The following is a 16,600-nucleotide window of genomic DNA, read 5'->3' as shown; positions in this document are numbered from 1 at the left end:
GAAGTCAATCCAAGATTTATCCGGAGAATCTTGGTCAATAGGATTTTCAAGTAATTCAGGAAACTAGTATTGATTGATTTTGAATTTGAAATGTCTCATTCCGTATAGAATGTCGGTAAGCTGTAGCAAGTTTTCGAAAGATCCGGGAAGACGTTGAATTTTCATCAGGTTTTGGGGGTTTTGGGGGTTTTCGAACGGCTGTGCATCGACGCGAGGGATAAGACGGTAGCTCGCAGAGGGGATCTTGGGGAATAGTATCGGCGAGTATCGAGTCCTGCGACGGGAACGCGTAATCGTAACAGGCAATCGCGCTATCGAATTTAACAGGCAACGGAGGCGTCGATCACCGCAATAATAATACAACCGCTATCGACTGCCGTTAGCGGCACCGTTGGCATTGCTGGCAGAGTTGCTGGGAAGGGCGCGGGCAGACGTCGGGCGTCGGGCGTTGGGCGTCGAGCGGGAAGCGGCGGCGGGGGCGGCACGGAGCAGAGTAAATCGCGTCGTGGAGGGCGGAGGACGGAGGTGGCAAGAGTCGAGGGTCGTCGGGGGCTGATATCTGGCTAAGCGCGGGCGCAGTTGGATCGCGGTCTCCAGCACAGCAGCATTTCCCTCGACGGTCTGTTCGCGCAGCGCCCGTCTCTCTCGATCGCTGCTCGCCTCCTCTTCCCTCTTGTTCGGCTCGCGTCTCCTTTCGGCCGTCTACTTATCCACCTATCCATCTTACCGACCCTCCGCGATCTTTCGTCCTTTCCGCGTTCTCCGTTCTCGTTCGATCCGTCTCGCTCTCGCTCTCCGTTCGTCGGGTTCGTCACGTTTCAGTTTCCCGTTCGGCGCTGCTCGCGATAACCGGCCATGCGTGGGTGCACGCGACGAGTCGTGTCCACGCGACCGAGTGTGCGTGCCGAATGACGAACGAGTGGCAGTTAAGGAAAACGGAAACGGCCAGGTTGATCGCGGGCTGCGCGAGTCGCCGCGAGTCGGATGCATCCGTCGGTACATCGGCGCGCTGGATGCGCCTACCTGTCACGTGGAAATTCGATCCGATCTGTGCTCCCACGACGTCCACGACGAATCGCCCAAGAGGTGCTCGCGAACAACTTGATCCCAACGTTTCCATCCAGTGATTTAGGACGACCGTACCGCCCAAGTCTCGGCTTTGCAATCTCTACGCGATCGAAGCTCGTGTTACCTAACTATGAAGTTATTGATAAAAGTTGCGCCCAGGCCAAACTTTTCGTTCCTCTTCTCGATCCGCTCGCGTCTTCGCTCGTACTTTTGTGAGTTTGCCAGTTGAATAGATCTGGACCATTCGCGCATGACGCGCATCCGAACAAATTCATTAAAATATCGAATGTCAATTGTCGTGTCAACGACCGGTGATCCACGCAACTGGGAAAAGCTGTGCCCCTAAAATGACGCTTTAAAATGTTTGTAAACACGAGTCTCTATCTAATATCGATCAGTGTTAGAGTAACTTTCTCTTTTAGAAATGTAGCTTTTCCCAATTGCATAGAACACCCTATATATGTATACGTATATTTCTGACTAGGAAAATGTTTTCGTTGCTCGAAGCAAGACCGATTGGCGCCTATATTCGTACAGATTGTAATCCGATTCTTGATAGAAATTCGCGATCACCTTTTCATTGATCTTTATCGCTGTGCGGGTGTCCTGTCGGCAGTCATGTTGAACGTCGCGCGAGCAACTCGTACGCGTAGTGTTTCATTGACCAAGTGAAAGGAAAGAGAAATTAGACGAATATAATAATGATAACCGAGGTGTCTCGAGGTGGAAGGTGATTGGGCCGAGACGGTGAACGTGGTGAAGTTTCGCGAGAATGGACGGTTTCGCGCAGAGTTCCGCAAATTGCGTAAAAGTTGGAGAGAAATTTAGGGGAATGCACCGAAGTGGAATGAGACACGTGGCCCGAACGCGGACGCAATAGACGCGGTTTATCGGTGACAGTGAGTCAACAACAACGGTCCTGCGGTAACAGTACATTTTTCGCGATAAAAACACGCGAAATAGGAAACAGGGTGGCTGGCCTTTCCCGTGGTTCGTTCGTTGTCCAGCGACAACGTTCCCGTACACATGTATTGCATTTGCATTCGCGTTTGCATAAATTCCAGTAAATTTTCGACAAGAATTACTCGTCCATGCTCGAGCGGAATATCGTTAGCTTGCTAATTGAAACCCAAATCTCGTTCGACATCGAACGTTTCGAATGATTTTTTGCCTTCCTTTTAACGCCGCTACCGTATCGATGAACACTGTTACGTTCGCTTACGACATCATCAACGAACGGCGATAAACGCGAAAAAATATATGGCCTCCATGAGAAGAAACGATCCGTTTCGTATATTAATGTTTAATATACATTTCCTCTGTTTTTCTTTCGACCATATTTCTTTCTTTACCAAAGGATACGCCCCGTATAAATAAATTAAATTAAATTAGAATTACAGTAATAGACTCGAGAGTCGTATAAATTTAGCAACAAGTTCTTCGTTTCAGATTCTTCATTTTCAGGTTGCCCAAAATAAGTAATTTATATGATAATTCGATTGAAATTTATTCCGAGACAAATTACACAGGAGACCTTGTAAGTCCCCTTAGGATGAGAGTCATTTATTAATGAATAATCGACGTTTGATTACAACTTTAGAGAGTTTCTAGGATTTTTGACGAACGATTTTATCGTCGAGCAATTTTAAACGACTCTTTTGTGTGTACACTGCTAGCTAAATTGTTTCTTTAATTTTTTTTTACAGAGACCCCCAAATTCGAAACATTATAAAAAATTGTTCGTGCACTTTGCTTCGATAGATTTGCCGCGCACATAGTATGTATAACGCGAGTAGTATATTGATCGATCGGAAGGGGAACAAGATGCATTTACCAATTCCCGTTGAATCATCCATATCCGTGTAAAGAGAGGAATCAACAGGCCGTGATAAGTTCGCCACTCATTCGCTACTATTTATTCGACACCAGCGAACAAATACGATCCATAGAGCGTTCAAGTTCCGGACGCTGAAGGTACGGCCGGAAGCGTACCGACAAGTGAAATTAATATTTCGATCATCGTATTGTGCTCGATCGCAATTAATCGGCTCGATTACGTAGGTTGTTTCGTTGTCGGCGGATGCATGTTAGATTTTAGAAAAGGCTAATGGATATTCGTCGTAAATGGTAACTTATATACTTAATGCATAATAATTAAATCGTAAATATTATTCCTTACACCTGATAATAAAAAAAGCACCCCCATAAGAAGCAAATTACTTTACACGAGTGGATACCTGTAGTAAGAAATAACCATTTATTTGATCTTATAGCACAGGTATTTGTAAAGTGAAAATATGGTAGGTATGAGCCGCGATCGACATCCGCGATGAAACAGTTTTAGCGATCCCATCAATTATTTGAAAGGTCTACTTCGCGCTTCTGTCTCTCGTCGCGTATGCGTTAATTTTCCTATCGAAACGGATTAATTTTTTATGACAGAGAACGCGCTTCGAAACGATGCGGAAACGAAGCTAAACAGATTCATACGCGGTTCAAGCCCGCCGCCTTTTAAGCGATTATCCGACCGACGATGGAGTTATGTTCGAGATTGATTTCAATTTGCGCGCACGCCAGCTTCGCAGAAATGCCGCTCGATCGTACAACAGGCTGATTATTGCCGCGTAATAACCGACCAGTAATAAATCCGCGAATAGGTAATCGAAATTGTAAACATCGCGATATCGCTGGCCGCGTTGCTTTCACGTCGGCTACTCCGGGATACAAATTGCATTACAAATATTATTACTCTACATATTGCTGCAATCAGCGTGATACATCTTATACATATAAATGTCCGCTATTAATTTCCATTTGCGCGAGTTTATTTTCAATTAACGTCGAAATTTAATAAATTGATAAACGCGTAAAACTATTCGCGAGATTACGCGGCACCAGATGCACATTTTACGAAATTCTGCGGCAACGAGTACGCGCTAAAGGCAACTTGTTGCATGTTCTCTGTCAATATCTTACTTGTGTTCCTTTCCTCGCATACCTAGTTGTAACAATCATAATATAGAAGCCTGTCTAGCATTGTCCGACACGAGTAATTCTTGTTCGTCGAAGATAGTTTTGTTCGAAGATAGTCACGCGAAATGCTGGCGTGTATCGTTCTTCCACGAGAAGAAGGCACAGCGTATTTACATCCCCGCTTTTGCTGCAGTCCGCTGATTGGCTGTCACCGATCTTTGTCACCATTTTCGACCGATACCTGTGAGTCAGCGAACTGTAACAGGAACGGGAATGTAAACACGCTGTGCATTCTTCTCATGGAAGCACGGTAATAGCGACGAGTGTCGGGAGGTAAATTCAGTGTGCGAAGCGAACTTCTGTTTATTGTCGGCAGAAAAGACGTATCGCTTCGGTCGGGCTGGCACGGCTTCGAAAGTGGTGTCGCGAAATGTACCGGAAACGATGGACCGTAAAGGTACTGCGAATGGATTCACGATATGGCGGGAATGGGAGCGGCTGGGACACGCTGGCCAAGATGATCTGCATTTTCTTCTTCGCGATACTACTGCACGGTAAGCCGATGCACAATTTATACGTACCTAGCCACGTCGCGATAAGGAACCATTTCCTTCCCGTTTATTGGCTTTCCTACTAAACGGAACCCAATTTCCACGAAAGATTAGAATTTAGAATTTGAACCGATCGAATCGATAGTTTAAAGGGGTTGTAAAAGGTTGTAATCTTCAAATTTGGAAAACTCTGAGGTCATAGGACCTTTCCAACCATCAGTGAGCGCGTAGGCGGGAATATGTATTTTTCTAAAGGTCACTGTGGGTCCTCGTCGATTCTACGTTAGATATCCGTAGACCCACCCGGTTGGCATCGGTTCGAACGTAGACGATAAGTCATAAAGTCGCCATGGAAATCATACCTTGCAAAGGCAAATGAGTCGTAAAAAGAACTGTCTCGTAAATTTGGTCGGACAGAATTTTGAAGAGCGACTGCTGCTACGTCGGATGACTTACGAGTTCATCGCTGACGTGCTTGCCAAACTGTTTTTGGAATCAGTTTTCTTCCCTCCGAATTAGAAGGATATTTTTGGAACCGAATAAAAGGCCGTGATATATCTCAAATCACGTTACGGTTAATGAGCGTTTCCTTAATTTTTATTGATCGTAATAGCAACGTAGATAACCTTATCCACGGTTGACGGAGTATCGAGTAAAACGAATGTCATTCGATGCGGCTGACATTTATGTCAGATTTCAGTCTTCGTTCAAATTGGTGTCGTAAATGTCAGCGTGCAAACGTGTTTCGAACATGCTGTACAGCGTATTTTGTTTGAGCGCCAGAAATAGTTACCTTAAACCGATAATGTCAAAGGTTATCCGATTCATAAAAGGAATGTTTGATATTTTGGAAAGTGGACGGGGCGTAGAAAATGTCGGAAAATCATTTTACCCTCAAAAGATCAGTGAATCGTTTAATTCACCGCGGATCGCGAAAAATCGAATTCTTTCGTCCGTTACATATGCGCGGCGTTCAATTACTTTTTTGTCATCGGTTCCTGCTTGTTTATTGGAATTGTCCGCGCGCATTTATTTGGAGGGCGAAACGCGCCAGCCGCCCACGCTTCACGTTAATTAGAATCTCTATCGTTCGATCAACTATCGGTGCAACTATTGACTAGCTGCTCTCATTACGGTAAGTCTTTATTATCGCTTTAATTCTTGCAAAAGTAATTGACGCGATATCGATTCGTTAATTGGAACTCTCGCCGTTGATTTCCGACCTGTTCGACGGAAATACAGCTAATGAAGTTGTCATCGCGCGGTAATTATTAAAACTGGTCGATGAAACCCGTTCTTGCTCCGTCAACTTCCGTGGAATTGTTTACGATGCATTGTTTGCATTGTTATACATCCTACGCGCTCTTCATACTTTGGCAGCCGTTGTCGCGCGTATACTTTTCTCTTAAATTCAAATGAAAACTTTAATACTATTTACGCGTCGATATATCCTCTTTAAATTTCATTTACAATTTATAGGCTTCTAAGATGATTTAGGGCCATAGAACCTATTCAAACTTTGATCATTGCACGAGAGCCTCGTTCATTGCGTACCGTTGATAAGTAGAAGGGATTGTCGCTTAGCAACGAGTAAAGTTGGAAGGGAGAAGTGATTAGCGTTAGTGAGCATAGATAATGGAGATGTACTATATAAGCGGGACTCCTCATCGGATCGCGTACATTGACTGACGCGAGAACTTTCAGCCCCGTTTGCCTGTGATAATTCAAGTTCAACTGTAACGTGTCAAAGATTGAAATTTTTTTATTATTTTATCGTTCCTCGGTTCGCCACTTCGCAATACTAACGATCATCTCTGCAGCAATCAATACGGAAATGACTGGCTCGTTATCTGTTGCTACTTCGTAGATAACAAGCTGCAATTCTTTTCCCGACAACTTTGCCCGAAGGATTCTGAGAGCGGCGACCTCGTCTACAATATCGTAACTAAAATTTTACTCGACGATAGGGTAGAATATTTTCCAGCTGCCAACGTACCAGCTTGTTATTTTTTCGAATGGTCGTTATATTTGCACTCAGAGATGACGTCATCTATTTATGCAAACGATTTTCAGCAATTTCGTAGTATTAAGTTGGAGCAAGTTTCGAAACGTTGCTCGAAAAAATGTCCGATCTCGCGTGGAATGACCCAAATGTAAAGCTTTAAAAACTTTCTTTGGAGCTTACCAACGGGTAGAAGTACAAAGGAATTCAAAATTAGTCTGGCGCTTTAGTAATTCGAAAGCGATCCTGTAATTTCAAGAGTGGCATTTTCCTGGGAAAATCGCTGCCGTTGAACGCAATTAAAAAATCCAGGACCAGTTCTTTTTTCGAGTAGGCAAAGAGTGGTTCCGTGCACGAAACACTTTGTCCGCGCACGAGTGACTCGCGCGTCCCGGAATTTTCGTAAAAGCTCTGCTCGCGGGACACAACGGGCGACGTTGAAAACTCGTGGACCGAGGTAAAAAGCACGAGGAGAAATCAGAAAGTGGAAAGTAACGGCGTTGCTCCGCGCAAAGAGACAAAAATGCGTCGGCTGGAGACAATGATCCTCGACTACTTTGCAAACGTTGTTGCGGTCAGCTAACACCGTTAACGCTTATGCCCGTATGCGCTTACGCAACTAGTTTTTATCTGCTCGGTGAAAAAGATTGCTCGTTGTTGTCAAATAAAACTACACTGCTTTTTTAATTATTCAACGTTTGAAACTTGAAACGATGTTTAGTTTAGCTTTTTCAGAGTTCCAAGCTTCGAATCTTCGTCGCGTTAGAAACGTCCAAGTCGAGACTCGAACGATCCATCGCTAACGGTGTATGTACCGCGTGAGCAACGTGTAATCCATAGTTGGTCGTGTACAAGAAGCGTGCATGGACAAGTAAAATGAGCTTACTAGCATAAAGCTCGGTACGCGATACACGGCGTTCTCGGATTCCAAAGCAAACTCGCCGCACGGTTGTAAACGTGCTTATCCGAAAGTTGTCGCGTTTAACGCGCGTCGTGTGCCGCGTATCGCGTATCGGGGATTGCGTATCGAGATAGCAATATCTGCTGGTGCAGCGTCTGCGTTCGTCGACTGGATGCGACACGACGCAATGACACGACGACGCGACGTACATATGTAACTGCGTTAGCCAGGACCGTTCGGTGCAAACGGTGCCCGTAGCTTACGGGCCAGAGGCTATTTAATTTTACCAGCTCCCGTCGTGGAACCAGTAAAATGGCGAATTTACGCCACGCGGGTTCTACCGTGCACGAGGCGTCATTAATAATTCACAATGTTTTCCCTCCGCAACTTTGTACATACTTACTTTGTACTCGTTTCCGACGAAACGTTTCCCGGATTCGTTCCGTTCGCCGCAAAGTCCTCGAGCGCGTGCGCCCGACAACGCCGAGGAGCTTTCTGCGTACGCGCGGAAGCGACCTATCCACGAATTCATGCAGATGCTTATGAATAAACATTAAATTCAATTATAAAGGACCGTGTTCAAAATATTATATACGCCGGACCACTCGACAAACTTCGAACGCGACTGTTGCGCTCACAACCCTTTGTTTACTCGACCGTTATTGCCTGACTCTACGTACAGTTTGTCGAGTTTTTGCAAGGTGTGCTGGGAATCGAACGTTACTTCTGAATCCGTAACAGTGCCATAACAGATCCGAGTTCCATTCTTCTAGCCTATTCGAACGCAAGGTAGCTCTTTTTAGATTCGATTGTCACCGTTGATAGCATCGCCGTTTCGTAAGAGAACCTTTCTGATGCACCCTTATGCTATTAATAACACTACGCTTAATGAAATCGCCAGACTGAAAGATCTTGACATTATTTTTTCACCCCCATTGTCCTTTGTGGAACATTATCAAAGGATTAAACCCACAGCCTCGAAAGCTCTGACTTTTATAATGAAATCATCCGCAGACTTCAAAGATCATAAACTCTTAACAACATTATATTCTGCTCTCGTACATTCTCACCTAGATTACTCCTTCTCCATCTGAAAACCCTATCGCCGTGTTCATATTTTCTGTTCAGAAAAAAAAACATACAAGAAGAAATATTAAGTCGAATTTCATATTCTATACCGTAGCTATTATAATATTATAATGTAATTATCTCGAAAATGTTATCTTCCCGCAAAGGTACTCGATTTACTGCTCGTAAAGCTTTGCGAATGAGAACTGACGCAATAACTCGCAGATTTCCGCAAATGTTCTCGTACCCAGGCAGGATAGCACGAATGAAAAGAGGAAATAACGCGAATAATGAAATCGACGTTGAAGGAAAGTCAATAGGGACCTCTCTGTATTACGATCATTTCTAATTCAAAAAATTTACGTAACGGGGGAGCATCGAATCGTAGAACCTCGCTGTAGGTATCTTCAATATTTGACGGCTAGAATTAGGTTTATTTAACAACGCGAAGGCAGTATTACAGCTCCGCTGATGAGTCATACACGACCAATGTGGTTTACGCTTGGCGTTTCAATTTCTCTTTGACGAGCACTGCTACGGTGCAAATACCGCGTGATCGTAGCTCTACAAATATCTAGATAAACCCGCTTTCAAAGATACACTCGCCGCTTAAAAGATGCTGGTATAGGAAGGGATCTCTTTGCCCGACGATCGCGATTCTCGTTCGATCGTTACACGAAAATAACCAAACGTTCACACCTGCGCGATTTATTGATACGCCAATACAAATACGTAAATTCCCTTCTTATAGACTGTGTTTTTACGTTTAGAGAGGTCCCGTACAATTTGTGCCTTGAAACGCGAACGCAGTGGACGCGATGCCAGCGGGCAAGTTATTGAATTAAACGGAAACGCAAACAATGACGTTCTAGCCCCGTTTGTACCGGCTTGTTGCTTCTCGTTTTGTTTGTTTCCGTTTTAAACCTCGTGGCTTACGGGAAAAAGTTCGAATTAATCTGCGGCTATCGACTGGTCAGCGTTAGCTGAAAAACCTGCTGATAGATTCATCGTGGATGCTTTGGTCCCGCGAGAGGAAAAGGATCGGATTATGAGTCGCGTAAAAAGATGAAACCTCAGGATGGCGCGCACGGTCCACGATCGGTCTTTTCTTGCCTGGAATCCTTATCGGATCGGAAGTTCCTTCTAAAGTAACACCTTCGCGACGCAGCCGGAAGTTTCTCGCCTCCGCGCGGTCCGCATTGTTCGAACTCGCCAACTTTTATTCGACCGCGGCTGCTCGGAACGGTTGACCGCGGAAACGTCGCTCGTTCGAGATTTAACCAACTAAGTATTCGACTCCCACCGATGCGAACTTGGAATATTTTTCAATGAACCCGATCCCACCGATGCGCCAATATTTCGATCAACTTTTCGTTACGCACATAACGTTACACACCGACCGATAGAAAGCTTTCACCTCCTCGAATATCTCTCCATCGTCGTTACTGTGGTTTCGCTGACTGGACGCTCGTGTTATTCAACTTTTTGCGTGCTTTTACGCAGTTTTGGTTACACGACCCGTTGTCAGGATACTACATCGTGCTCGAGTTCTGTGACATCCGAGAAAATACAATCACGACGGAAGCGCGGTATTGTTTACGACCCTATTGATAAGGTGACCCTAGAATTACAGATACCAATTTAACACCGTTTCTATCGAAGGTGTAGAAAGACCCTTTCTAAAGCATCAGTTTCTAACAAAGATCGCTCTCGATATAAGAATTGCTGAGTAAACGCAGAATATTTTTCCACGGACGAAGAAGTTTGTTCTAGCATAACTGAAGTATCCTTTTAGTCCTTTTTGACTACAACTTCCTCGTAAGGTAACACGATCGTGCAAACGTATCCAACGGATTCGGGATATGTACCAAAAACTGCGCTTTCGCGATTCGAGTTGATCGAATATTCGGAATTCATTGATTTTACGGAAATTGGCTGAAGTTTCCCCACTTGTCGGAGCTGTGCTTTAGCTCTATCTTTCGGGACTATGGAAATTCAAGTTGCAATTCTGTTTGGGTCGCTACTATCGACGAGTTTATCTATGAAACAGGGACAAACAGCAGTATATTTCTGTGATATCTAATAAATAAATACCGGAAAGTTGTATCTCGTCGAACACAGAGGAGCGTTTCGAAGCGTCTGGTTCGATTATTTTAGCAAGAAAGTCACGAACTCGCTCAAGATACGACCGAGCTAACCGGCGTACTCGTAATATTCGATGCAATTAAATGTAGAGAACCCGCAGCGAGAGCTGGCTGGTTCGACGCGCACGAAGACGGATTATCCTTTAAGGCGACTAATTAATTGGAGTCCCGCGCTAATTTAATATACCGAGTTAGTTGCAACGCGTGGCTCCCAACAGGCAAATGACCCACTTGCGGACGGTTCCTCGCAGAGTCGCGAAGAGAACTCTCGTCGAGGCAAGATCAATCATCCAAGAAGGTTCCTGACTCCTCCACCTGCGAAACAATTAGCTCGCACAATTGAAATAGAATGGCGACGCCGGTAAACTCTAAATGGTTCCAACGGATCCGGGATTTTGGCTCGATTAAAGAGCTTTCCCGGCTCGATCCGATTTCAACCGCGAGAGGACAGGTTTACTCGCGATAATGGAAAGTCGGGCTCGCTAAACCATCGACGGTTATTTTTCTGCTCGACGCGGCGCTTCATCGAAACGGGAGACATTCGCTCGCCTCGATTGCCCACTCGAGGTTATCTATAAATTTCCAACTGATTGCTTCCACCGTCTCCTGTTAACCCAGACAAAGATTCATTTTCCGTGAACCAGCTAACAAATTTTAAAGATTCGAACCATTTGGATAGTTCGACATTTTTAACGGGTATCGAACTTACTTTTTTCCATTAAAAAATTTTTGTTCGACACACTTGTTTGCCGCTAGCAAGGTAATTACCATACTTTGGACTTTGGGCGTGGAAAATGCACTTAACATTCAACACGAACGGATAGTGTTATCCTCCATCTCGTATTATGTTACACTATCGGCGCAACAGAGGAGATCCTGGTACGAAATACGATGTCGAGTTTAGCTAGACGTAGGGTTGCAAAGGGTAACGTTCAAAGTACAACCAGCGATTAAATTAAACTCGAAATTCCAGATCGTGAAGTTCGGTATCTTCGGTCTGTAAAACATTTAAAAATTTAGGGAAGCTCGAAGCATGCTCGAATGATCCGCGTTCGCGCGCAAAGTACGCATAATCAAATTTTCGCGACCATCTGTGTCGAATGGTAATGTCGATACGTTGTCAAAATGGAAATTATCGCGGCCGATCGCAATGTTGGCGCGAATGGAATACATTCGCAGGATATAAATATCCACCGACAGGCTTGCGGCGTTTTTTACGATGGCGAGAAAATACGCATAGATCAAGGCGACAAATAACGTCGCGCACCGCAATATCCAAGCTAGGCGATACATCAATGCGCAATTTACGATGTTGCTACGTCACCGATGCGAAACAACCCTCGTTCTCTCTTCCAACCAGTCGGGGAAATAGGGACCAATCGTCCGACAAATCTGAAATTTATAACGGAATCGGCCGGTTAAATCGATGACATTCCCTCGCGGGTAATGTTACTCCAGAATACTCCAGAATTCCTCGTTCGCATTCTAGAAATAAAAAATACCGCCAGTATATGCGTCGTTGCGTTGCCTATTCGCAAACGTATACGATCGACGGAATACCTCGACGAGTCATTTTCGATTATCGTGCGTGAACACATATTCAGCGAATGAAATATTAGTTATTATCCTGGAGCTTTCCCATCGTATTCCAATTAAACAAATATCGTTTTCTGATTTTTGAGAGCGTGCAGATGCACGTTGTACGATACAAGGTTCGATTGCTTGCGTGTCGTTCGGTAGACGAAAAGTTGTACCTGGACTTTTGAGTGCCTCTCTAGTAAACGCTTTACGAAAGCGTTGTTCGATCGAGAACCACGGGAATTCCTTATGCAGGGATGCGTTCCCGTAACCCATTTCCCGAACAACACGCGATTCTTGGGCTTCCTCCGGCGAGGGAAAGAATGCGAATGGAAATGGTACGAAGAATTTCGTTTTACCCGGTTGAGTGAACTACACACGCGCAGACAGCGACATCAAGCCGCGCTCGACATGTTTCTTCGATCGGAACCGAAACGATCCGTCAAAGGGACATCATAACGAAAGCGCCAAAAAAATAAAACCGTAGCTTCCGCGTCGACGAACATTCGTTATCAACGGACAAATATTTCGCGTCCTCGCAGCCCTCGCGCGTCGGGGTTATTAATTTGTACGCTGGCTTGTTTGTGTTGTCGGAACACTTGGCCTCGAGCAAGCTGCCAATAAAACACGTTGCGCTAAACAAACTTCACACCATCTGCTTGCAACCGATTAAAAATACCAGCGGGCGGGAGATTTTCGCATTAACGTTACCGTGCAAAGAGAAAACATTTATTTCCGTTTTTTAAAAATAAAACAAAATTCGTAAAATGGTTGTTCCGTCTCTTAAATTAAAATTACCGTAACCGAGGAAGGGACAAAGGACACGCACGTGAAAAACAACAATGGTCGAACGAAATTAACGTTAAATAAATCGCGGTTGTTCTTTGTTAGCTGGACGATTTTCAATTTCGCAAAATCGATCGCGCCGATGCGAGAAAAGCGCGAGCCAGGAAATTTACGGGGCGCCGAAACGGAACTCGAGGCTGATCGTTACGAGACACGTAAAGATCTTCCTTTCGCGGTTAAGAGAAGTTTCGGATGTTTAATATTCATGTTGTATCGTTTGGCGTCGCACGCACAGGCGAGATTTTCTGGATATTTCTGAACTATGTATCGGATGAACGTGGAACGGGAACGAACGAGATGCAACGGAAACTAGATTCGCGAAGGCGTTGCGTGAAAGGACGAGCCGAATAGCCGAAACACGCTTCAGAAATTTCCATATTTGTACAACAAGCGTACTAAAGGGGAGCCTCGTGCAGCTTTTACGATGCTGTCGGCAGCCTCAGCGGATTCCTTTCCGAAAAGTGAATCGCGAAACTCGCGTTGACGCGCCAGAATTTCTACTTCCATCGACGTTCAGCGGCTTTGAGCGTCTTTCGAAACTTCGAAACAGTTGGTCCGATGGAAAACGTGACTCGCGGATATGGAATTCGATAACTCGTACCGTCTGTTAGACTCGTGTCCCTTTGTTCTTGTCGTTTATCGTTCGTGACATTGACGCGTACTTTGCAAAAAATTATCGACGACCGCCAAATAAATCCGCTTGGAAAAATGCATCGATACGGCGATACAATATTCTATCGTGCTTCGCAGCAAATGCAGTATCCATTTGCATGGAAACGAGGAGATAAAAACGAACGTATTTATAAACAATCAATGCCGAGATTAAAAGTATACAGACAGCGCGGGCAATTAATCGAGCATGATAATTGCAAAGCGACTATCGACTCTTCGCTCGGTTTATCGTTGGTCGCCGATGAGTATCGATACCGTTGAATCCTTCGGACAGATAATTTGCCAACAAAAAACAGGGAACTCTGATTTACACGGGCAATAATCTTCGAACGAACGTATAGCTTTTTTAATTAGAGACAGTTTTCGATAATTGAATTGACGAATGAAAAATAATAAAAAATGTGCCACCTGATCGGAAGGATCATTCTCTCGTAAAGTACATAAACTAACCAGAAAAGAACCTCTCCGCGTTTCTGTATCTTCTTCTTAATTAAACGGCAAAGCTCTTAAGAAGCTTATGTGCTTAGATTGCCGGAATCTTATCATCCAGACACGTTTGCAGTTGTCAGCAATTTTCTGCAAGAGCGTCTTACTCCTAGAGCCGTTTCCTTCGTTGTCGATAATAAGAATTTCTTTCGACTCGTTCGTGATCGTCGAAGCGATGATTTATCCATTCCGCGCAAAATTACATCTGAGCTTTCTTATTTAAAAAAGTGAAAAATTGCCAGAAACCTTCTAGAAAAACTATATCATTCACTAGGAAAGCACTCTTCCAAATTGAACTACAATTTACACATATAACGAAAACAGCATGCAGTTGTACGAAATTTATTTTTTTACTTTCTGAATGCGTATAATTAAAAGTTAGTTTTAACGAAAGTTATATTCTACGTTTGACTGCGAAATTTTTTTAATTAAAATACATTCGGATTATTCCTGAAAAAATTTCAACAACGTCTAATTAAAAGTAATTCGAACATTGTGTTCAAACTATTTTCATCGGGAGAACTATACGATTTTATTTTGCATTGGTAACGGCGGGTTTGCTATTGTAACTGGAGATATACAGTGCTGGCCGTAAGAAACATATGCCTAATAAGAATGTATTTTAAAATGATCTGATGTACGGACAAAAGTATTGGCACATATTGAAGTTTTTACTAAGTTTGACTAAAAAAATTCGGCGAAACGGTTCGCTATGGATGAATTGTCATATACGAGCATAGTGTCAAAAAGAAGAAGCTTGATCCTGACCAGGAAACACGTTACGACACAAAGTTAGACGTTCTACTGTAGGGAGATCGAGTGAAATTCCATCGACGTCAAAGGAAAAAAGGAGAAGCTAGTAGTCGACATCGACGACAGGCCAGCCAAGTGACGTATCTGTTTGTTGTGTCTGGCTTAGTAGTTGTGTATCAAGAATGCGTCAAAGTAGATACGCATCTCCGAGACAAGGTACTATCGACCTAATAGGTGATACTCTTCATGATTACTACTTGACGCTATATCCAACAAAGGCAGTGTCAAATAATCAAGTTAATTTTCGACTTGTTTCTCTTGCATTTGCAAGTCTTTTATTTATTCGAACAATTACTTATCCCCCATCGAGTTGGCTAGAAAATTCAACATGATACTTCCGTAATAGCGACGCAAAGGCTCTAGAAATTAAATTATCGTAAAAAATTGCACAAGGGAAACAAGCTCGCAAAGATTTTAATTAATACCCTGTAAAATATTTGTACGAAGTAAGAACAATACGGGGATTGCACCGTCGTAACGAAGTATTTGCGAAAGAAATTCGATCTAATTATTCCGTCTAATAAACGTTTAATTAAACCTTCTTTCGAGCATCCCTTTATCATCCGCTTCGAGATATGTAAAATCTCGTCCGGTAAAATCTCTTTGTCAAATTTTCCAAATACTCAACATTTTGCAATCTGTTCTCTCATTTATTTGCGTTAAATCCTCTTTCGAATTCCACCTCGATTACAGGCCCACGCCTTGAAAAGCTAATATTTAAATATGTATCGAAGCAAAATTCGCTTTTTCTGAAATTCCCAGAGAAATTCAACACGTAGAGATAATAAAAGGCAGGGAATAAAAACGCAATCGTTCGTTTAAAAGTACGATTTCGGTGGGAAAGGCAAACTCGTAAAAACAGTCGACTCTGGCGCGTCCTGTGCGCCTCGACGCAGCGGAAATGGCTTCTTCGAGAAGAGTTCGTCGTGACAACGATCTAGACGCAGACCAATCGTAGTCAGCACTTTGCGAGGTTAAGGTAATTGGGTGGGCTGAAAGAGAAACGCGAGTATAAGTTTTTGCACGGGAAAAGGAGCACTCCGTCCGCTTAGTTTCGAGAACAGTGGCTCCTTGAAACGCTCGCTGACGCTATTTCGTCTAATTAAATCGGAGCCCCTTTGAGGGTCTTAAGCGTGGCGTTTCCAGTCCTATCTCGAGTCATTTGCCGCTCCGTTATGTAACCCGCCGTTTCTTTGAATAAACGCGCTGTCTATGCGAAGACCGACGACAGTACTCTTCTTCTCCTTGGTCGCGTCCTTTTTATATCACTACAATTCAAACGTAAGCTTTTGCAACACTGCTCGCTGCAAAAACACCTTCCGTGTTTTCCGAACCAAACAACTTTCCTAATACTCGAATCAATCTTCACTGTATATTACATAGGTTGGTCCTGTCGATTAAAATGCAGGACGATTTTAATTTAAAATTAGATCTGAAGTAAGAAAGATAATAGTAGGTAAGGATGTCAATTTATTAATTGGACAGGGTGATTCTATAT

General features: G+C 43.8%; 1 protein-coding gene across 5 annotated transcripts in view; it reads left to right on the top strand.

Moving 5' to 3' along the window:
- The first annotated feature begins 591 nt into the window (after positions 1 to 591).
- The window catches only part of LOC143341428 (zwei Ig domain protein zig-8), a 52,361-nt gene continuing 36,352 nt past the window's right edge, over positions 592 to 16,600 (top strand). For 2 of the 5 annotated variants that reach the window (XR_013079597.1, XM_076764384.1), the window contains exons 1-2: positions 592 to 1,992; positions 4,418 to 4,595. Coding sequence is in view for 4 of the 5 variants with exons in the window: in XM_076764384.1 (XP_076620499.1) it covers positions 4,472 to 4,595 (124 nt within the window). In the remaining variant the exon portion in view is untranslated. The remainder of the gene's footprint in view (positions 1,993 to 4,417; positions 4,596 to 16,600) is intronic. The other 3 variants (XM_076764402.1, XM_076764393.1, XM_076764412.1) reach the window with 3 other exon arrangements.

The sequence above is a fragment of the Colletes latitarsis genome, chromosome 1, assembly GCF_051014445.1.
Source record: "Colletes latitarsis isolate SP2378_abdomen chromosome 1, iyColLati1, whole genome shotgun sequence".
NCBI classification, from domain to species: Eukaryota; Metazoa; Arthropoda; class Insecta; order Hymenoptera; family Colletidae; genus Colletes; species Colletes latitarsis.
Note: the sequence above shows the minus strand (reverse complement) of the source record. Positions and strands in the feature narration are given on the sequence as shown.